The 23,378-nt window shown below is 35.9% G+C and overlaps 1 protein-coding gene across 35 annotated transcripts in view; it reads left to right on the top strand.

Moving 5' to 3' along the window:
• SYNE1 (spectrin repeat containing nuclear envelope protein 1) overlaps positions 1–23,378 on the top strand; it is a 290,474-nt gene that overhangs the window by 61,803 nt on the left and 205,293 nt on the right. For 32 of the 35 annotated variants that reach the window (XR_015283259.1, XM_086877258.1, XM_086877286.1 and 29 more), the window contains 11 exons: positions 1,141–1,161; positions 1,454–1,546; positions 3,154–3,332; positions 5,276–5,472; positions 5,617–5,726; positions 13,372–13,479; positions 14,212–14,349; positions 15,500–15,664; positions 18,768–18,880; positions 19,421–19,589; positions 23,137–23,233. Coding sequence is in view for 34 of the 35 variants with exons in the window: in XM_086877258.1 (XP_086733384.1) it covers positions 1,141–1,161; positions 1,454–1,546; positions 3,154–3,332; positions 5,276–5,472; positions 5,617–5,726; positions 13,372–13,479; positions 14,212–14,349; positions 15,500–15,664; positions 18,768–18,880; positions 19,421–19,589; positions 23,137–23,233 (1,390 nt within the window). In the remaining variant the exon portion in view is untranslated. Of the gene's footprint in view, positions 1–1,140; positions 1,162–1,453; positions 1,547–3,153; positions 3,333–5,275; positions 5,473–5,616; positions 5,727–13,371; positions 13,480–14,211; positions 14,350–15,499; positions 15,665–17,945; positions 18,225–18,767; positions 18,881–19,420; positions 19,590–23,136; positions 23,234–23,378 lie in introns of those variants that run through there. The other 3 variants (XM_086877290.1, XM_086877260.1, XM_086877288.1) reach the window with 2 other exon arrangements.

Raw genomic sequence — 23,378 nt, 5'->3', positions numbered from 1 at the left:
AAAAATAAAAGCTTTTCTTGGAATTGGTCCAGCTGAGAGAATGAGGTATATTTTTTTAAGATAGGGACTAGAAAATCTTCCTTACTGACTGGTGGAGGAACTAGTAATGTCAGTTTTCCTAGAGTTCTGTCGATTTATTGGTGGAGAAGATTGAAAATGTAAACTATGGGGACTTCTGCTCTGCCTCTTCCACAGCAGCCTGTGCAGATTTAATTTGGAAAGAAACCTTACATGTCTGAACAACATTTTGTTTGCACTTGACATTATCTAGTGGATTTCCAACTGCTGATTCAGAGAAATGCAGTCTTTTCTCTGATTTGGTGAGACAAGTGAGGTCACTTGAAGTCATTCTCCATCTTTTCTTTTAGACTCCAAGGTTCACCAAGGTTTTTCCACAACCTTTGTCCCTGAACAAGCTTGTAGTAGATGGGCACTTTGGCAGTCATTCATATTTTTATCATGAGTGGTGTCTGACCCTCAGTTTGCTGAGGAAATAAGTACTAACATAGTTGCTAACTTTCCAATACTACTTGTTTTATTTCACTTCCTTGAGCATTATCTACATGTTAGTTTCTTTACCATATATTCTCCCATTTATTTCCTTCTATGTAATGAACTTATTTTACGGTGATATTTTATTCAGACTGTAGATTACCAATTGAGAGTTAATAGCCATGAAATCTGTTCCTATTTCTGTTGAAAAACTTAATTTGACCTTGGACAACTAATTTTTCCCATTCTATTTTTAAAAGAGCTATTGTTATGCTTGTCTTGCAAAGGGGCCTTAATCAGTGGTTGTGATAGCCTTTACAATGAAATGCTCTTTGCAAGAGAACCCTAGCATTCTTTTTTCCCTTTTCTTTCTTTTATGCTTTTCCCACCCCTTTCCTTTTTATATTTTTATTTGCAAGCTCATTTTTCTCTTTTCATTACACATGGGTTAAAACTATATCAAGGAACCCCTGCATAGTTTAAAATCTGACGCAGACTGTTTAATTTGCTCTCCTGATAAAATTTTATTGTAAGATATACCAAAAATGTGATTTCTTTGCATTAAAAAATAGATTAATGCATTTACCTAATAATTAAGCATTTAAAATATATATTTTGTCATATTTTTCCTTTTGCTTTTCACGCTAGTCCGTATACAGAGGATCTCCGGTTTGTACAGTGTTTCTATCTAATTTTTATTTTCCTTCCTGCTTGAAATCATTTTTTTACAAATAATAGCATGGATTGGTCTTAAAAGTTTTCCATTACTTGCAAAACCTTTCTAAATGTGAAATTATACTTTTCTAAATGTGAAACTGCACTATACAATATTTTGTTGGTTTTTTTTAACTGTGAATCTTGTTTGATTGCAGAAATGCATTTGAAATACAGAACCTACTTGAAATGCATTTCATAATTGCTATTCTTTGTGTGATCATAACACATTTTCTTTTCTATATAGATTAAGCTTGTCAACATCAACTCAACTGATATTGCTGATGGCAGGCCTTCTATTGTGCTTGGCTTGGTGTGGACCATAATTTTATATTTTCAGGTACTACAGTTTTTATACTTCAGTGTTGTTTGCTCAAACAATGGTTCAGATCATCTTTATATGAACTGGTGTGGTTCCAGTCTTTCACTGTAGCTAAGTCACTTCGTAGTTTGCTGAGGGTCTGATCCTGAATAAAGCAACAATTGATGGTGGGGGTGCTTCACATTGAGTAAAATTAGATTCTTGTCTGTGGAATAGATTGGTCTTTGTGAAGAACAGAGTTCCTTCATCAGCAAAACATATTCTTCTGCTTTTTCTAAAGAGTAAAACATAGCAAAATAGGAAAGTAATAGAATTGTGGATTCCTGTTGCAAGTATCTTTAGCAACCTCACTGGTCATTGTGCTGAAAGTCCAATTCTGGTGCACTAGATGTCAGTCCGTAATTATTCTCAAACCATACATGTAAACATGATGATTTTCACTGGAAGATGCACGTATTTGCAAGGACGAAATTTAGCTATGACTGAAAAAGGATTGATTCTGTAGAGGAGAAATAACTTGCATTTTGTTGAAGTTGGGTGGGAGGTAAAACTGGCTTCTAAATCCTGTCCATATGGGTTAACAAAGTGAGTCACTGTTCAACACTTAAAATAACAACTAATTTTATTGCTCTTCTTTATGGAGTTCTTTGGCTCCCTAGTGATGTCTCAGGGATGCTGTTCTCCTCACCAACGGCCGCTATGATAGTAGTTCAGAGTTCATCAGAATAAAGTTAGTCAGAATGATATTAACATTTTAATTTATAGCTCATTGAAATGAACAGAGAAGATTATGTTTCTCAGGCTTACTGAAACTCTAGTTCTCTGCATAATTTTTGTCAGTTTTGACCTTTCCTTTATTTTTCACAGGCAGATATATAACTTTAACATGATTGAAAGCAGGACTCCATAGAAGCTGTGGTTCTCATTCTGGCAGACTCATTCTGTGATGTGACAGCTTTGGATTTTAAGAGGACAGGATTAAAAAGTCCTGCAACATCCTCTGGATATAGCTTTTTTATGTTACAAAACCAAGTTGTTAGTCAAATTAATATTCTTGACAGAATCAAGTTAATCATGTTTGTTTGATGAAAGACATTATCACCATCCTTCACCCTCAGCAAACACTTTTAATGTGCTTTGCCTGCAATACATTCATTATTTCTTCACAAGGTACCTCTAATTAAAAACACAATTGGATTTATGCCAGAACAGTACAACAGGAAGTAAAAAACTATCCAGATTAAATCACTGAGGTCGCTGCCATTCTTTAATTGAATGAAACTCCTCTGAAATGGGTGGATTATTTTATAATCTGAACTCAAACTACATGTAAGATGCTGTCTCCTATTTTGGTGGTAATAGATAACATGACACACTTGCATATTGTTCTAGCTGGAGGGTGTAAAGTCAATAAATATTAGATGCCTAGTGCTGCTGAATTTAGGACCATCACCCGGGCACATACATTAGCATTTCTAAAGCTCCTGTAATGTATGTTTAAACAAAACACAGATAATTATCGCTTCTGCCCAACTTTATTTTGACAGTTGTATTGGGAAATTATTAAAGAAACTGGTGTGAATCAAGAAGATTATCTACAAAGAGTTAATTTTTTTCCCCTGCAGATTGAAGAGCTTACAAGCAACCTCCCACAGCTGCAGCCCTTGTCTAGCAGTGCTTCTTCTGTGGAAAGTGTTGTCAGTTCAGAAACTGCAAGTCCCCCAAGCAAACGGAAGGTGGTAACCAAGGTCCAAGGAAGTGCCAGGAAGGCTTTGTTAAAATGGTTACAGTACACCGCAGCAAAGTGAGTAAACTACAGATGAACTGATTTTATATTTTAAGTGAAAGATTTTTGCTCGGATTCTAAAGTCTCAGAGTCAGGGAACATCTTTTTGCTCTGTGTTTGTACAGCAACTTGCTCTGTGTATAATTATAGAGCCCCTCACCATATTCTTGATAACAGGCTGCTAAATGTTACCACCATACAACACATCAAGCAATAAGTAATGATTTACACTAATTTTGCATGCAATCATATTTTATAGTTTTGACTAATGAATGGGATTATCTCTGACAGAATGAGGAGCTGAAAGGGGAATTAAGATGACTGAATGACAATGCATTAGCCCCGCTGCTAAAACTCTCGATGTGACGCTGCCAGTACCAGGCTGGCTAAGCATTACTCAGTGAAAGCTTGTAGGAACACTAAATTCTGTCACTTGCTGGTGAAAGGCAAGTGATGAAAAGTTATGTATATCCTTCTGCAGGTTTTTGATACAATAGCAATATTATTACACAAATTGCCTTGAATCTTCATTCTTCTTAATCCAAGTTATTTTTGAGTTATTTCTTGCTATGTCTAGTTAACTAAAGATTTTTTTCCTTTATTCTGTAAGATTATCCCATGCTGTTTCAACTTCAAAAAGACATTAACCCCCTCATAAATTGTAGCAAAGATACTGTAGTAGATTGATAGTTTCCACAAGAAAATCAGAGGTGTAAAGCAACATGTATTTATTTGCTCAAATTAAGGAATCACTGCTATTTGAATACATCAATTTTACAAAATATAGAGGGGAAATGGTCAGTTGTTGAATGGTGCCTCAGAGAAAAGAAATGCAATAACAAAGATTCAGACTTACGCATAAGTAGAATACAGTAATTAATAGTGAAGCCTAATTTGAATTTCTTCCTTTGCACTTGTTGTTGGTAAGACACTGACAGTAGAAAGTGACCAGCTTCTATTTCCAGACATGCAAACAAACAAAATGAAAATAGATGCATAAATTAAACTGTCAGTTTTATTGGGAAGAGTTGATAAAATATGTTGAAAGAAGCCTAGTGATACACTTCACCTAGGCCTGCTTCACACTGTAGTTTGCAAGGGCTGCTTCCTTAAAGTCAGTGGAAGTGTTTCACTGATCACAGTGAGATTTGAGTAAAGCTTTATTCACTGTTGCTTGAACATCCCAATGGCAAGACTACCTTAGTGTCCTGAAAGGATGCTTGCTTGCTCAAAGTTAAAAACAGTTGTGCTGTCTGTGGATCACCATACCTTCCATAATTACTGGTAAAATATGCAGTGATTCAGAAGTGTGATTCAGTTCTGATTACTTTCTTATTGTATATTGCTCTTTCTGGATCAACAGTGTTTACTTTTTACTGGACACATTAAGTGTTCTGGGTATATGAAATTATAGCATCATTCATGCTTTTGATAAGAACATAGAGAAATTTGTGTGTTATAGTTTCCCCTAAACAGCAGTGATGTCACTGTTCATGCTATCATTTTAAAAAATGACAGGTCAGTGCAGGTTTTTTAAAATTTTATTTGTATGATACTGATGTACCTAATTGAACTGCAGCAGTTTTAATGGAGTGAGATTTATAGGGAGGGAGATAACAGTGAAGGGAAGTGTGTACATCCAGAGACTCTGTATGTATCATACAACAACTTTGAGAACTTGGGGCACTCCATTGCTCATTGCTTCGTGGTTTATTGGCACTAGCAAGCCCACTGGAGACAAATACATCATGTATACAATAAAAAACACTTGGGTCTTCATAGAGGGAAATGAATTTATGCAGTGGATAGACGGAGCTGTGGCTGACCTGACCGGGCATTACAGGAACAAGTTGTTTAGGTTTAATGATGGGTAACCACTGGGTGGAGCATTCATGTCTCTTCCCCCTGTTTCACGTCATCCTGATGTTATTAATAACTTCTTTCCCTTTCATATTCTTTAGGCAAGTTGGAATTGAAATCAAAGACTTTGGACAAAGTTGGAGGAGTGGTGTTGCATTTCATTCTCTTATTCATGCTATCCGCCCAGAATTAGTGGACATGGAGAAAGTGAGAGGAAGGTCAAATAGAGAAAACCTGGAAGAAGCCTTCACAATTGCAGAAGCAGAACTAGGAATCCCAAGGCTCCTTGACCCAGAAGGTACCTAATGCATACTTGAAAAAAGTTTGAACTACTTGGCATGTCTTAAGCCAGATGTGCTAATTCGTAGTATTTAGACGTTTAGCTAAAATTTTAATTTCATTCAGCTAAAAATTTAATTTTCCATGTTTTGTACTTGTCTAGATGTGGATGTTGAAAAGCCAGATGAGAAGTCTGTCATGACCTATGTAGCCCAGTTTTTGAAGTACTATCCTGATCCTCATCATACAGTGGCTGATGTGCCAGAGAATGAGGTAAGTTTCTCTTGTAAAACTATAAGAAACAGTTTATAATGAAGGAAGGGCTTTATAAATACATTGTATTCTTTAAGTTTATTATATTTCATTTTGATGAACAGTTAAAGTGACAAGCAAGCACACTAAGAAAACTGGGAAAGATTAGCCGAGAAAAAAGGAATAAGTGTTGCAGATGTTTAGTAGGTGGAGAAAATAATATGGTGATACTGAAGATTTTTTTCCTCTTTTCAGGAGTAGCAGGAGCAAAAAAATAACATTAACAGTTATTGTATATAGTAGCAAACCAAACGATCCTAACATTCCTCAACAGGCTTTTAAGCATAACAGCAATGTTATTGTAATAATTTGTTACCTGAGGCAATGTGTCATTTATATTTCTATCACACTGGGTTGCTGGATAAGAAAAAGAATGGTCCAAAATATTGCTTAGGTACAGACTTTGGGCTTTTATGCTTGAGAGGCATTTACAATTTTGACAGACGTTCCTTTCTATTTCACACTGATGTTTAACTCTTTGCTGTAAGGAATTGTTTTCAGTCAGGTTTTTTCACTGGAATTTGTTTTGTGTATGCTCTAGTGCATTGGCTTTGCACTGGAATGGCTCTGCTCAGCCAAGTTATCATGACTCACTTCCTAGTGCTGATTTGCTTTCTTCATGGCAAACATGGGAAGCACTGCTGAGACAATCTGCTCAGCCCCAGCAAGAGAGAAAGAAGAAGCATTTTTTATCTGTGTTTCTCTGCATTCCCTACAGAGGTAGAAATGAGCTTTGAAAGGAGTGAATCTCCTTCCTTATGCCTGTGTGAGGCTAAGATACTGTGGATTTAGTGTTTGATTCCAGTGCCTGAGCACTGGAACTTACCATTTTCCTTCCTGCAATGTTAATCTGAGTATGTACTTGTGGCAGTGTCTCAGCATCCCACTGAGCAATGGGGCTGCTCAGGAGGATGGGGTGAGCACTGAAAGCTCATGCTTTCTATGTGCTATGGCCTGTTCTATGCCATCCTCATACCATGGCACACAGGGCAGCTTCTGCTGCCAACAGCCTCGGCCAGGCTGTGTGCTGAGCTGGGATTGGGTTTTGAGGAACAGCCTCAGCACCTTCCCCTGAGCTTTATGCAGAGATGATGCAGGAGAACACAGGACTCAGCCATTCCGTGCTCTGCCTGTACCCACCGAGATGCTAGCACACGAGTTATGAAAGGACACATAAATGAACTGCATCCAGAATTCCATGTGAATTCCTAGGAAGCAGAACAACACAAGTCAATTTGACATGCTAATGTGCTGATCTCAGAATCACTTCCTCTTCTTAGACATCACTAAGATATTACACTAGCAATCCACATAAATTCTGGTAGAACTGCTGACCCCTTGCATGTCACACTGCAGAAACCAGCAACTTCCAGACTTTCAGAAGAAAGTAAGAGTTTGATATTGCACTAAATTTCTAATGTTTCCTGTACATTATAAAAACTGTATTCCTTTTTACTGTCCTGGAGTATCTATGTCCATCTTTACATTATTTGATTAGTTTAGTTACTTAGGACAGGATTCACCTTTAAAAGCTTACAACTCTCCACCTGTAGTCAGCAAGAGATAGACACTTTCCCAGATGGCACCTTTCTTAAGACAGTGTCCTAAACAATCTTCTGGAAGCCTGTGTTGCAGAGCATTTTAACAGAGTCAGACTAATTCACCACATAGATAATGATAGATAAAACATAGTTGGAAGTTGAATAAAAAGATTTTTGTTTTCATGACCAGTCTAACCCCCTATTTTTAGCCTCTCTGTCTTCCTGCTGAAGTATAGTCTAAAATATTATTTATCACACAATTCAGGTAGCTGTGAGAGATTACCGTGCAAGACTCTTGTCCCCTGAACTCTTAGAGTAATCTTAATTTCTTGTTTAAGGATATACTTTACCTGAAATGTGTTAAGTGCCTGCTATAGAATAAGTTGATGCTTGATACAGCTGGTTTTATCTATCTTGTCTAAAGAACTGAAAAGGGACTATCTCAGTTGCAGATGCCTACATTTAATTAGAAGAATCCTACTTCAGACTAGACTGTGTCTGGGTGAATTTTGGCAGGGAGGAGGAGGGCAAGAGGAGATTTCTAACCCTCTTCCTCTGCCCTCCACTCAGCTCAGCTGTCACTGTGTTTCCACAAGATGTGTTGCCCACACAAATTCCTGTTCATCTTCCCTCCTGATTCAATGTTCACTTTATAAAGAATTTTAATTGAAAGAAGTGGAGTAATGATTGAAACCTATCCCTTATTTGTGGTCAGAGGGAACAGCTATTTGCATGTGCATTTCCAGAATTAAAAGGGGTCCAATCTCTCATGTATGGACCAGCTATGAACAATGTGTGAACTCATGTAGTCAACACATCTCAAAGAAACACAGTTACTCTAAGGTAAGTAATTTTCCAGATAAAATAAATCATGTGGTGACTAGCAATCTGGAAATCAGATATAATGTGAAAACCACTTCACTAGATATGATATAGACATGTGAGCTTGATAATAGTTCTAAGTACATCTTGTGTTCCTACATGTGTGGCTCTTACTGTTCTCTTTGGACTTTCTGCCTGCTTTGCTTTATTTTATTTTGCTTTTTTTTTTTTTTTTTTCCCTTGCTTCTCGTTTTCCCATTTGTTTCATATTGCTAGGAACTTCAAGCAATCCCAACTTTTGTCATTTCTTTTATGAAATTTAAGGTAAGGGTGTATGCTCAGAATAATTGCTTGAATCGGACCTTTCATGGTTGTTATCTTTTTTAATCTTGCACTTATTTGACTTTAGATTTGGGAGGGGGTGTTTAATATACATTAGTTTACTAGCCTTAAGTTTATCATTCCAGAAAAGCAGTAGATGAACATGATGAATCTAGGGCTGTTCTCTTACATGAGCTGGCCCTAACAGCCTAACACTTAATTTTGCAAATTACTTAACAGAAATATTATAGAAAAGCAAGTCAACATTCCTATAATAAACCTCAGACTATGCTTTTGGTTTTCCTAAGTGTAGACATAAACATCAAAAAAATAGATTGTAGTTCAGTGTTTCTACACATCTAATCTCATTTTAGATGTCTGTTTTTGTATGTCTTAATGTTTATAGAGTAGATAGTAGAGTGTATGATTGTGTAAGTGATGTGTGTAGCTTGCGGGTTGGAAGGAGAGTCTATTTATCTGTAATTGTGTGATGTGATGCTCCTTTTTCATCTAAAGTATGATATTTTAAAAAATATACTTTTTTAACCATCCTAGACTTTTAGATACTTCTAATTTTCTAGTATTAACTGAGAGAAGTTCAGAAATCTAACACAGAGTATATGAAATGAGCATTCAGAGGTGAAACTGGAAGACTGCAGAAGTGAATATATTGTGAAATAAATAGCAGGTGTCACTACAGTCAGTCAATAGTGTTTATAGTTTGACCTGAGCCAATTAATTGCCTGAATTCCACATTCTTTGGGCTTTTTTGATAGGGATATTTTTGCTAAATAAATATATAAAATAGATTATTTTAAAGTGTCTAGGATCAAGGGTTCATCTTTATCTCACATTATGTATATCTAACTAGTAATGTATTGAAGCAAAGATTTATACTGATAGCAGAATTACTCCTATATTCTCAATCCATTCAAGCAAGTTTGGGCACTTTTAATGGGACTTTATCCATCCTTAGCCTTACACAGCCCCAGTACATTGCTTCTTAAGCCAGAGGAGATTTGAAATGGCAGAAGCTCTGCTGATTTCCTTATCATGGTATAAATTTAGCTGTACTTAAAACTCACCCCCTCAAAGTATTTCTGATGAAAAATCTTTCTCTTCTTGTGCTCTGATGAGCAAGTAATTCAGTAAATAATCCTGTCATCTCTGACGTTTTTATGCCAGCAGAGTTCCCCATTGTAAGAGGAATTTCCTGAGCAGCAGCTGCAAAAATAGCTTTCTGAGCTTTTCCAGGGATTTAGTCTACTTCTGCAGCTAGTCATTAATAGTTCATCCCTGAAGGTGGTGCCTGGCTCAGCATTCACCCTGTGTCTGTGATAGCACTATCAGGGAGAGAGTTTCAGTAACATATGTAGATCCAGTAATACTTAGATAGATATATATATATATATGTAGATAAGCCAGAGTTTTCAAAATGAACAGCCTAATCAGTTGAATTTATGCATAAACGTTTTTGGAGGGGCTTCATTTTCTCAGTACATATGCAATACAATGGTTCAATATGCCTGAAAAACAGACAAGCTTTTTCAAATTTAAAAGGTAATATTTGAAAATTCTATTGTGTCTGTGCCTGAGAATTTGAACAGTTGACCTTTTTATAATTATGTGTTAGAGAACTAGCAAAATACTTCTTTTCCACTGCATAATTAAGATTCTTATTATATTTTAAGCCCTTCAAGCTCTACAGTATTCTGTATTATGTAATTCTGAAATTAACTCTGGCATATCAGTTAATAAAATAATGTTTTGATTTTGAGTCTGGGCCAAAAAACTTTTTTTTCAAATTTAAAATCTACTCTATTATAATATCAGAACTCATAAATGCTTCTCTCTAAATACCTTCTTTGATGTTCCTTGTCAGCTGAGTCCTCCAGTTCTGTTCATCTCTACGAATCTGTGAATATTCATGGAATTGTGTAAGGATAAATTAATATTTTAAAATGCTGCTTGGAAGTAGCATGTTGAATGAAACATAGGATTTTTAGATAAATTCAAATAAATGGATCAGAGATCAATGGTTCTCATGCTGGAGAAAGCACAAATAGTTATATTTGTTCTAGATAATTTATGTTTGGAGGTTTATCTTCTGATCTGTATGCTACTTCAGATGTGCAGGCTTCAGAAAATAGTTTACAAATCTGTGAAAATGTCCTTTTGACATTTCTGTATTAAGAGTAAGAATACTAGGCACTAATGAAAGTCTTTTTTTAAGAATGATAGTTCATTAAGTCTGGTGGGTGTTGATGACAAATGCCTTGGTGTCTAAGAAAGTGAATCTCTTTAGTTGATTACCTAAACTGAGACTTTAAAGTGCTTTAGTATCAACCAAGGACCACAGAATCTAATTTGCAGGTGGTAAGTGATGTACTGAACTGGAAACCTGTGAAAACATATGAATAAATAAATAAAAGATTCATCATGCTTTGTTGCACAGTGTAATTTATGGCATCCAGTTAGGTGCTTGCTGAAGCACCTACATCTTTGGCATTTAAAAAAAGTGATCAAAATTTGCCTACATAAATAGTTCTTTAAAATGCAGAAGGCTAAAGTGCTACCTGTTAACTTAGTATCAGAGAAACCATATGTGGTCTAAGGGAGGTGAGGCTGTTCCTATGTTATCTTCACATACCACAGAGGTATTCTTAATCCCAGAGATATTCCATTTCAAAAACATTTGGTTAGAACTGGTTTTAGCCAGTATTTAATTTTTAAACTGATGAAATAATCTTGCAAAATGCCTGCCTTGCTCAGATCACTGTGTGAACAGTTGCAGGCATATAGATGCTCTGTCAAAGTCTTACCTTAAGGAATATAAAAGGTGAGGAATATAAAACAGTGCTTTATGAAACTGAATTTTATAGTGTGAATTAGAAGTAATATGCAGAGCATTGGGGCACATTTGTTCCCTTCATGACTTCAAGAACATCTTACTGAAATTTTTAGTCAGTAAGGTTGCTATAGGATTTCCAATCCATTAGGATGCATAGGTTGGTATTGCTTTTATGGAGCTGGCAGCTAAATACTAATAGAGATCTCAATAGTCTTACTAAAGTTAGAGCCTCTTAAGAATACAGTGAATTTAATACCAAAGTTCTTTCTCATGACTGAATAAGATGCTCTCTTTTTATATTCTACTTGGTTGGATTTGATGATCTTAGAAGCCTTTTCCAACCTAAACGATTCTATGATTTTCCTCATAGGGGAATAGTCATGAATTTTCTGGTTTTCTCAAAGTGTGTTATATTCACACACACAGACTAGAAGAATATAAATTTTATTCTCCTTCTCTATATTTAAATGATTTGAGAATTTGGAAGTTCTAGGAGTTTTGGCTTCTTGGGAGACCCTGTGTGTTCAAGGAAAGGCCAGTATTACAGGTAGCTGGAGCAGGGAAGTGTTATGTCTGCCCTATACTTTTTCTCAGGTATCCGCCTGAGAAAACAGAAGACAGGAACATGAACTACAGAGAACTTCATTTCAGCACAACTGCTCTAACATCATGTTAACCTCACTGTAACTACCTGGCTATCAGGACAATTGCAGTAATTGCAAATCTGTTCTGCAAATTACGTCCAACCAGCTACCACAGTCCCGAGTAGAGCCTCAGCAAATGAACTAGTAGAAATGCATCAAAGATGTCTTTCTTATCTGAGGAACCTGTCCTTCCCTTGGCTGAAATGAGGCAATAGCCTTAACTTGTAAAGCTTATTAAGGGGAAGTTATATTTTACATATTTTAGGCAGCTTTCAAAGAAAGGAACCATAAATTGTCTTCTTTCCCCTGTCAGGTTCATTTCTTAAAAGACAGTACTTTGTTTCTCAAATCCAGGCAGTGATTACTCTTCTTTATCCTATGGTCCAGTTTTCCTTCTCTCATGTAATGCTTCAAGTGTGACTCATTTTATGTGATTAGCTTCTATGATGAGATGTTGCATTTGTTAACTGTAATAGAAAAATATGTTGTTTGTCTGTTTCTGACAAATTTCACAGTAATAAGGCTCCTTGGGTTTCAAAAAGTGGCTTCTGATTAACAGCCAACCCATCTGGTTCATTGTTTGGAAATCTGAGAGGGATACTTGTATCCTACTTGACCAGCCTGCTTACATAGTGCACAGAATACTTTCTATTTCTTAATGACCTTTGCTTATATCAAGCTTACAGACCTGAGACTTCCTGTTAGTGTTTTTCTGTCCACTGCCAGGTCACTGAATTCTGCAGAGAATTTTGCAGCCTTACAAAGCTGCAGTGCCATGACAGACCGAAGTGGTAAACTGTAGAACAAATACGCTTTTCTTCAAAGCCATAAAATGGCATAGAAGGAAAAGAAACCTAATATACTTGGGTTTTCTTTCTTTCTTTTCATTTTCCATGTTAAAATATTCTAAATGTTTTGCTGACTTCTGAACTTGAAGCTTGATGTCAAGGATTACTTTGAAGTCAATCAGACAATAACTTCTCTTTCCAGCAATAGCAGACCAGCTAATAAAACAGTGGTAAAAGATTAGAAAATCCTCTCCTGTCTCAGCTCAGTTAACTTTTACCGGAAATTGACTTTGCTAATCTGTCAAAGATTAAAATTAGTTGTTGAGATACCTTTAAAGAACTTTGTGTTAGTTTAACATTAGATGGAAACTGCTGATAGTGTCTCTGACACTGCAATGTCCCCGTTTGTCATGATTTCACTCCTGTAAGACTCATGTCTAGCTGCTGACTTCTGTCATACTGAGAAATTGCTTTTCATTTAGACTGTAAGGTAAATGATGAGAGAATTGGGCACATTTGCTTTCACTACAACTAATAACCTTGACTTGCTATAGAGATGTTAATTTCTTGACTAAAACTGACAGCTCTACTAAAGGCTGCAATTTTTTTTTTAAAATGTGTGGATGTACTACATCATAGAAGGAAGACAGACTGGTGCTAAGAGACCTAAAAGTGTGGGCAGAACAATTTGAAAGAGACATAGCCCGAGCACAGGTGGCAGAAACAAGCTTACAGGAGAAATACCAGGTAAGCAGCACGGAAATGATGTATGGTAACAACTTTTTGTCATCACTCTGTGTAGCAGGTACTACAGTGTTTTGTGCAGAGAGTCACCATAGTGTTGTTTAAAGAATTAAGGACACAAAGTGTCTTGCCTGTTATTGGTGGAGGAATTACAATGTCAGGTCCAGCTCTGCTACGTAGGACAGTGCACAGATGGCTTGCCTTACACAGAGCTTTTCCCAGCAGTGTGAAGAAGGACTGTCCTAGTTAGAAGAGAGTGTATGTGCCATCCTTCTAGATCCTGTGTGATTTAGCTCAGATAGGAGGTATGACTGAAGGCTGGATGAGGTGACAGGTGGAGAGGATAGGACTTAGAGTTTTATTTTGCTCTTTTAGAGGTTAATACCTAAATCAGAAATACAAAACTTTGCCTAAATTTTATCCTGAAGCTTGACTGCTCTCTAAATGCAGCCACTGTCCCATGTAGTATTAAATCCAGTTGCAATTTTATCTGATCAGTTATTATCTCATTTTAATCTATGGTTCAGGCATCTAAAAGCTGAAGGGAAATACAAAAATCCTATCCATATATAAATTTTAAAAAATATACTAGTAAATATAAAAGTTAAGTGTTATTCCTCTTTGGGAAAGATTAGGATTCTTATCAGTTTCCGTAGGTTATGGTACTCCATAAATGTTAAAGAATTTAACTCATTCACTCTCTACAGCAATTGATTTGATTTTCTCTTTGTGCAGTCATTTAAGCATTTCAGAGTACAATATGAGGTAAAAAGGAAACAATTTGAACTTGCAACCCAGTCATTACGGAAAGATGGTAAATTATCACTTGATCAAGCTGTGGTGAAGCAAGCATGGGAGAGAGTTACTTCCAGGGTAAGTTGAAAATCATTGTCCTATATGTATGGGTGGAATTTAAAATCATTTAAACACCTGTTTGCTATTGATTTTATTAGGCATTAGGAACCTGAAAGTGGACCATATTTCTGACCTGCTGAATTATTTTGCATTTGCTTTGAGAATATTTACTGCACTATCATCTTTAATATTGCTCAAAGATAGAACATTAGGAAAAGGACTATATTTTGAGATTTCCCTTTAATTGAGAGTGCTAACAGTGCTCAGCCAAGTTCAAGGCATTGTTGATAGAAAGAAAGGTATACACAATGCCACTTGCAAACCCAATGTTCCTATGTAAATTGCTAAGTGAGAGATTCTAATGTGTTTATTAGTATAAATGAAAAAAAAATCTGTGCAATACGGAGTACTTAACCAATAAATGAAGTTAAAATTCTATTTTTGACCTATTTGCAATATTAATAAATGAATGTTATTTTTTATGATTGGGATTTTGCACAACTGAATGAAAAATCCCAAGCAAATTGTACTGTATGACCCAGTTTTAATTAAAAATTAAAACATTATTAGTAGTGTATCTCCATACTGCAATATATTTTTTTGTCATGTATTTAACAGAGGATCTGTTTAAAATTATTCTGGAGTTTTCACATTTTTTTCATGTTTTCACTCCCATAACTTGCATTGCCAATAAAACACAGTGTTTTACTACTATATTCCTCCCTCCACAGTCTTTTGAGACTCATGTGAACCTTACATATAAAAAGTATGTTCAAAATAGAGATACAAAGATTTTATGCAGGAGCATGAATTAAATAAGATTGGAAGAAGAAGGTCTTGTATCCCTTACTGTGCCTATTAACTGATGAAATTTCAGATATTTTGCTTCTCGGTTGTTCCAGTTTATTTATGACCATTCTGTAACTCAATTACCATTCAGAAAGGAAAATACATAAATTAACAAATTCTTACAGAGATTTTGTTGCCTGTGAGAATGCTGTGATTTCCAAACTCACGTGGAATGACATGTAGATTTATGTCTCAATTATACTTTGTTACGTGGGGGTTTGATTTTTGCAGCATAAAGTCTCATTTTTATCAGTGTACTTGTTTGTATTCCTTAGCTTAGCAAGGGAGGAATTTCAGTCCTTTTACTTTTACTTCCTAGATGCTTGATTGGCACATACACCTTGATAAATCCCTTCCTGCACCTCTGGGTACCATAGGTGCTTGGCTCTACAGGGCAGAGGCTGCTCTGAGGGAAGAAGTAACTGTTCAGCAAGCTCATGAGGAAACAGCAAACACAATACACAGGAAGCTTGAACAACATAAGGTAGATGGAGATGCATTTATTCTGTGTGTTAACCTCCATTGTTTTCACAGCTTTAAATTCCATTTAAAAATTTCCATTCTCTACAAAGATAATTACTTCTACTTTCTGTGGGTTCTGTTGTCCTGTTGGTGGCAAAGGTTGGTGTCTTGTCATGGTGACTTGAACTGTGCTCTGTGTATCTTACAGCCAATATCCAGAATTGCTCCCAAAGGGTTTTTTGCTTCTTCTGTCTGAAGTATATCAGGCATTAATATTTTAATTTCTATGGTAAAATTCTGTAGGGAGCTCATGATATTGTGTGTGTTGTTTAACCAGTATTAACTAATTGGGTGAAACAGGAAAAAGGGAATAAATGCACTAACTGTGCTTAAAGTGCAGGTGACACTTATGGAGGGGAGACAATAAGAATGAAGTGAATTTTGATAGTGTTGTGATGACAGATAGCATGACAGGCATCTGTGATGGCAGATAGCATGCTGTGGTGAACAGGAAACTTTGCCAGATGAATTTAAATAATTGTACCATTATTCTTTGCTGGGTCCAAGGTCTCATTTAAAACCAAAACAGTGAGGGTTTTTTTAAGTGGATTTGCATAATATGTGTGAGAAAAAATGTATTGATGAAAAAATATGCTGGTGAGATGATAAAAGAAACTGAACCAGTAAATGAAAGGGAAGAGATGGTGTAGAGAAAGGCAGTACTTGAGGCTCCATTGTTTTCTTTTTGCTTTTTTTTTTGCTTTTTTTGTTTTATTTGGTTTGTTTTCTCCTCTATCACTGCTATTTTAAAACTTTTTTGTAAATTTGTTATTTTTTGTGTTTAGGATATGGGTAATGTTTTTTCATCAAAAAGCAATGTTATATAATGAACAGCTGAGAAGTTTCATTACATCTGATTACTTTTTTTATTAGAACAATTGTAGCTCTTCTAGATTTAGTAGTAACTAATTAAATTTAAAAAAAACAATGTTAAAATCTGTGTGGAAGATAGGATTTTTTCAGGGTCTTGTCTCTTGTAATGCTAAATTTTATTAACTTTCTTGGTAACATCAAGTGTTTCAGGATTCATAGGATCTGACATTTGTTTTTTTAAAAAAATTAACAAGTCAAACACTCTTTTGTTCTTAGAATGTGAACACTGTAGGCCTCCTTTTGATACATTCATAAGAAGTACAAAAGAGTGTGCCCTAAACTGTTTTATTTGCATCAGAAATGCTGTGGTGAGGGATTTCCATGCCAACAAATAAACTTTGATTTAAGTTAATCTGTGCCAGGGGAGTTTTCCCATGGGAGTGGGATGGAAAAAGCTTTAAGAAAGCATATGTAATTATATCTGTTCCTGGAGTTTGTTTTGTTGCTCAGATTTGAATTGATGAATCCTAATGTGCTACTGGATAGTACCAGAAATGCACTAGTGTATTTTTTTCAGTCCTTGTTTCCTTGTTGCCTTCTGGTTTGTTTGGTTGTTTCTTTGTTTGTTATGGATTTGTTCAGATGACATCATTGCTTCCTTTTTATCTTTGTCTCATCTGACAATGGGTTATTTTAATGAACTTTATAGCTTATGGCCATTTTGAATTTAGTACAAAATGTACCAGCTTATTTGGACAAACATCATACAATCAAGCAAGCACCTATGTTTATTTTAGTTGCTATTGCTATACCAAGATCCAGGAATCAAGGGCAGTGTCTGTGTGTGTTGAGGGTCGTTTCCCAGAGCAGGGTTTCATTTTATGAGAATACTGTATATAAGTTTTGTGAGCTTCCTGTTGATGTTGGATGAAAGTACTGTGATTTGTTTTGGCTCACCAGTGCATCTTAGGAGCATCCCTTTTTGTATGGCAAGGTCTGAAATGCAGCTGAGAAACTGGTTCCAAATCTTTCCTTTATGTGAGACTATGTCAGTCACAGGAGTTTTCATCATGCTGAAATCAGCACATTACCTGCATCTAAAAAAGCCTAACTCATTTCTCTTCACAGCAAGGTGTTGTCTGAAGCAGAAAACAATGAAAACCCATGTGGGTTGATGGGAATGGTGAGACCATTTGGTCTCAGAATTATCACTGATTCCTTCTGTGCAAACACCGGGTTTTGGCTGGGGGGAAGCCCTTCCTTGGCACGTAGGAATTAATACACATATATCTGTATGGAATATGTACATACGTATGGATATGTACAGAAACCTGCATTTTGTTCGCTGAGGTGGGAGAGGGGGAACCTTTGTACCACCTTTTCTGCTAGCAGGCTTCTGAACACCTTGTGCTAGCAGCTGTCTGTCTGCGGTAAAAAAAAAACCCCACCATCCTGTGCCTTCTCAGCCGCCCTCTGGGGACTTGACGTGTTACTGCTAACAGTATCTCTTCAAAGACTGCTGCCAGTCATTCATTTTAATATGTAATCTCCAGGAAGCCGTTTGAAGCCGTGTTGCTTAGTTACAGTTGAAGTGTGCTGTGCTGTAGGGGTTTGGCTGGTACAGTTCAGATCGCAGGAATACAGGTCGGGTACCACATTCCGCAGCCGTTCGTGCAGTACTGAGACAGCGATCCCGAGGTCTTTTGATGGTGAGACAGTGAAAAGTTTGCTAAATACGGAATATGTACTTAGAGCAGGAGCTATAGATTTTCTGCCTATATATAGCAGGGTAGATTAGTTGCTTAAAATTTCAGTCTATACTTAGCAAAGGTTAGTATCTGTTATAAAGATTTAAAGAGTAAATTTAGTAGGATTATGCTTTTGGGATGTTAGCATATTGGCAGACTGCATTTCAGAGATTATTCAATTTAATTTAAGGGTTCTTGTTCTGTTAAACCTTTTGCAGTGTATCCTGTTTTAAAATCTTCCATAATTGTTCGGCATAGCTGTAACAGAGCTTCACGTAAGGGGGGTTCCCTGTGTAAATGTTTAAGTTGATGTAAATGCTTTTGTGGTGTGCATTACCTTGCATGGAAGTGTGAGAGCATGATCAAATAGTTAACTACACTGAGTCATCAGAGCCGGCTTAAAATTGTGCTTATTAGTTAGATAGCCTACTGTGAGCCTTTTCTCTCCCTCCCCTCCCTCCCCTCACTCTCTCAGTATCTCTCTCTTTCTTAAAATCCAATCAGGATCTGCTGAAAAACATAGATGGTCACAAAAAGGCGTTCCATGAGATCCACAGGACCAGGTCTGTTAATGGCGTGCCTGTTCCACATGACCAGTTAGAGGATATGGCAGACAGGTAAGGCTTTCAATCTGAAATAAAATGCTTCTGTGCATGAAGGGGAGCCTGTTTGCTTTTTTATCTGTTCATGTAGAGATCACTCTCTAGTTACATTTCTCAGTGGCAAACTGAGATGGATGGAAAAACCTCCTAGAATATACTTAAAAATATACTGAAAAACCTGATGCCTTTAAGGTCAACAAGAATCAAAATAAACTATAGGTTTTGGATGGGAATACTTTTTTTAACATTGATCCTGTTATTGCTTGTCCCTGGAAGAAATGTTATATAACAGCCAGGATGCATGAGAAAAAAAGAAAAATTACTCTGCAAAACTTAGTAACAGAAGTGAACTGATGCTTTCTATGATTAAAAAGAAATGTAATTAATTTATTGTTCAAGAGCAATCATTAGAATATCATCACACATAATTAAATGTTTGCAGACTCTGAGTGAGGTGAAAGATTAGGAAAATATCCAATCTGTAACCAAAGCTTTCAGTCTCTCCTGTGAAAATGAATATTGCTGTATTTTACTATACTGTGATTCATTTTATAGGTTTAATTTTGTTGTCTCTACATCTGAGCTCCATCTGTTGAAGATGGAGTTTCTGGAACTGAAGTACCGTCTACTGTCACTCTTAGTCTTTGCAGAATCAAAGTTAAAATCATGGATTATCAAATACGGAAGGCGAGAGTCCGTGGAACTGCTTCTTCAAAATTATATTGTAAGTTGGGGTTGTCTTCTTTTTATAACTATCTTTGAAACATTCATATTTAAGTTTGCTTGAATTGTATAAAAGCAGAAACAGGTATCAGATTTGTCAGTCATCAACTTTATGACTGCATTCCTGTGGAGTATATTTTCAGAGGCGAATCTGTCTTCCACATGGAGGAACTTTAGATAAAAGGCTAAAAGTAAAAATTACTCTCTTTGCATCATTTTTTTAAAAAAGAAAAATAATATTCCAGCTGCTGTCCAGTGGTTAATTTGGCAAGCATGTCTGGAGGTTCCAGATCCTAGATTTTTGCTTACTTTGTATAGCAATTCCAAAGAAGTTAATTTCATCTTCTTTTACACCTGGATAGAAACACTTTATAGTGACTAGATACAGCTGAAGAGTTAAAGACAGAGGAGGAGGTTTTTGGCATGTGTTTCCACACAGTACTTTTTACTGTCTTCCAAAAGATTAATAAAAAGGGACGTTATTTTACCTCCATATACTTGTATATTATACCTATAGCAGAATAATTTTCTTATTTTAAGGAATGATTTTTCTTTTCCTACTCAGCATTAGTATATTAAACCCTTCTCCTTATTTCTATCCTGGAAACAGTTTGCTCCAGCTCTGCATCAGCCATATGCCATGTTAAGGAGCAGAAACTATTGACTTACAAGTGTTCATTGATAAATTTCTTTTCAGTGTTACGCTGCTGTATCTTTTTGGATTCACACGTGCAGTGCCAAGTGTAGGTAGAATGATAGTACTGCTGCACTTCTACACTAGGGCATGAAAGATTCTTTCAAAAGCAGGGCTGGTCTAATTAGTTCTTCCCTTCTGTCTAATCCATATGGGAAAAATTGCATTCAGAAATTAAGTCATAAATAGGACTAATACAGTTACAGAACCATTCAGAGCCAGGTCAATAAGCAGAAAAAACTACTGATTGTCTCCACTTCTTTGAAAAGAAAATTCCAAACTCAGTGAGATTTGGGTGAAATTCTCACCCTTCAAAGTGAGAATTTCTGTATTTAAACTTCAGCAGTTAGGGACAACCAAAAATGTGGGAGTCAGTTAATGTTCTTTTGTAGAGAAGTTTTCCAAAATTCAGATAATTACTTGAATTTACTTAGGTTGCTGGAGTGATGTGAAATAACTAGGAATGTAGTCCATTTTTTTTTACTCTCTGACTGAAAAAAAACTACTAGAAGTTGACATTGGAAATAATAAAAAGTGGTTAACTTGAATTTTCAGGGGTTTTTTTGGTGACTTTTTCTTTTTTCCTTTAAAATGAACATGAAGTTGTTAACTTGTATATTAATTTGCAAGTGCCTCAATTGTTCTTGTAATTCAGACCACTGATGCTGAGGTGATCTTTAGGGAAGGAAGATGCTTCCTTGCATTATTTTTTAAACTGTATAACAACAAAATGAGGAAATCAAGACAGGAAAATAAATAGATCTCATTTTCATTCTTGATGGTCTTGACTTCTGGCTCCTTCAAGATGTAATGGAAAGAGAATTGATTTGCTTTGGTTTATCTGGGCCCAGTTTTCTAGGGCTGAGGGATGAGTGTTACTCTTCCAGTATATTAAGTCTTACGTAGGAAAGCTGTAGTCAGTACCTTATAGTCAAAGTGACTATATTAGCAGGAGATAAAAATGTAATTCTGTTTGTCTGCCAAAACAGACTGGGGAATGTCAGCATTCTAGGAACATGCGTAATTAAGATCTGGATAGAACATATGCCTGGAAAATATTTATGTACTGTAGCTTAAAAATAAAAGTGGTGGTTTTATATTTAATCTTATAATCTTTTCACCCGTCTTTCATACAGCACAAGTAAAGGTCAGCACAGATTGTACACCATCAACCTGAACAATGTCCTGTACCAAATTCCACTGTAATGGAGATGCTAGGTACAGTTATCCATGGATTTTAACCCATGGAACTGTGTTTTAGCTCTGCTGTGTTAGCACATTTTTAGCATCATATGCTATACTGGTTTGGGAGAGCTGTTTATTTTCTTTCAGAAATCTTTTCAGGTGGTAGAAAATATCAATCAGTAAAATGTCTTTATTTAATTTTTGAAAATATTTCAGATAGCTCTCAATATCACTGTTACATAAATCTGTTTTGCTCTTTAATGTGAGGTCTTGGAGGTTTTGGATCAGGTTAAAATGTCTACATGGATTTGGCTAAACTGAAAGTCATGAATCTGTCACATAATTCAAGATAAAGCCTGTAGGCCTTCATACATGGCAGATTTTGTTTTAACCGGAGAACAGAGAAAAATTATGATAGTTCTTGACTTCTAGTTTCCTTGGTTATAAACACAGTTCTAAATTACATACTAGGTAGCTGTTGTAACCTGACATAGCAACTGTCAAAGGTTTTAAATAGAAGGGTTTTAGATATATACTGGCAGAATTATTTTTAAGTTCTTTTTAAATATTATATAATATGGATCGATGAACACACAAGATCTGATTCTCCTGTTCAAAATCCATTGAACTTGGACTTCATTTGAAGCTTGGTTTAATCAAAATCACACTTGTCTGACTTTGTCTATTCTGCCATTCCAAAGCTTGCATAGACATATGTGGGGTGTGCATTCCTTAATTTTGTAATCTGCAGCTGAGGAGGGATGAGATGTAGCATAAATTACAGAACCATTCCAAACTCTAGCCTTCTCTTTCTGTTTTAACACTGGTAATGCAAGGTATAATGTGGTTGCATAATATAGAGCTATAATTCTGTATTGCACTTAAAGAAAATAACATTTCTGAAAGACATGTAAAAAAAGGTCATTTTAATTTGCCATAAGGGATGAAGAAGCATAAATGTCAGAGGCATAACTTTTTTTACCAAAATATTTCCAGATAATTTATTCATCGCACCATAACACATCACAGAGCTAAACCATCACTCACAAAGGAACAGCACTGTGTCACACTCAGGAAAAACAGCATCTCTTTGTGCAGTGTTTCCATGATCTTACTTTTTATTAGTTGTGAAGGAGGTAAAAAAAAATTGAAGAGTAAAGTAAAGCTTTTATCTTTTATCTTTAAAGTGTAACCTGTCTTTCTGGAAAGGCTTAGTACAGGAACAATTGGATTTGATTTTTGTGGTGACATATATGAAGGAAATTTTCCCTTTTATTAAAATTATTCTACTTAGATTTGAGTGTAAAACTGTTTTCATTAAATAACTTGTTACTTACTCAGTTTCTGCACATTCTAAATATCATATCCTAGTGATGTCCAGCAAGACAGAAAATAAGAAAACTTCAAATAACCTTTCCACGTAGAAAGTAAATAAATCTGTATTTGTAATGATATACTCTGTTGTACCATTGAATTGAAAAGGTGAAAATTGTATGCTATTTTATAATTGTGATAACAAAAATATTATTTTATAATGATGAAAAGATGAATGGAGGAATAATGAAGCTAAATTATGTCATCAGAATCCTAATGTAGTTTCATACAAATTATTGCTAATCCTAATACCCATCTTTATTTCATCTGTTACAATTTTCTTTTTTCCTTTCAGTCTGTGATTGAAAATAGTAAGTTCTTTGAGCAGTATGAAGTTACCTACCAGATCTTGAAAAGAGCAGCTGAAATGTATGCCAAAGCAAATGGCTCAGGTAAATGCCTGTTTCTTTTGTCACTAGCACGTAGGCACCTGGTCCAGAGCAGCCTGCTGCTCCTGAATCTACAGATGAGGGTGGTCATATTCAGACTTCCTCCTGAGGAAAGCCCATTGTCTGTACTCACTCTTGGATTTTTTCA

This window comes from Cyanistes caeruleus, chromosome 2, assembly GCF_971803275.1.
Source record: "Cyanistes caeruleus chromosome 2, bCyaCae1.hap1.1, whole genome shotgun sequence".
Classification (NCBI taxonomy): Eukaryota; Metazoa; Chordata; class Aves; order Passeriformes; family Paridae; genus Cyanistes; species Cyanistes caeruleus.
Note: the sequence above shows the minus strand (reverse complement) of the source record. Positions and strands in the feature narration are given on the sequence as shown.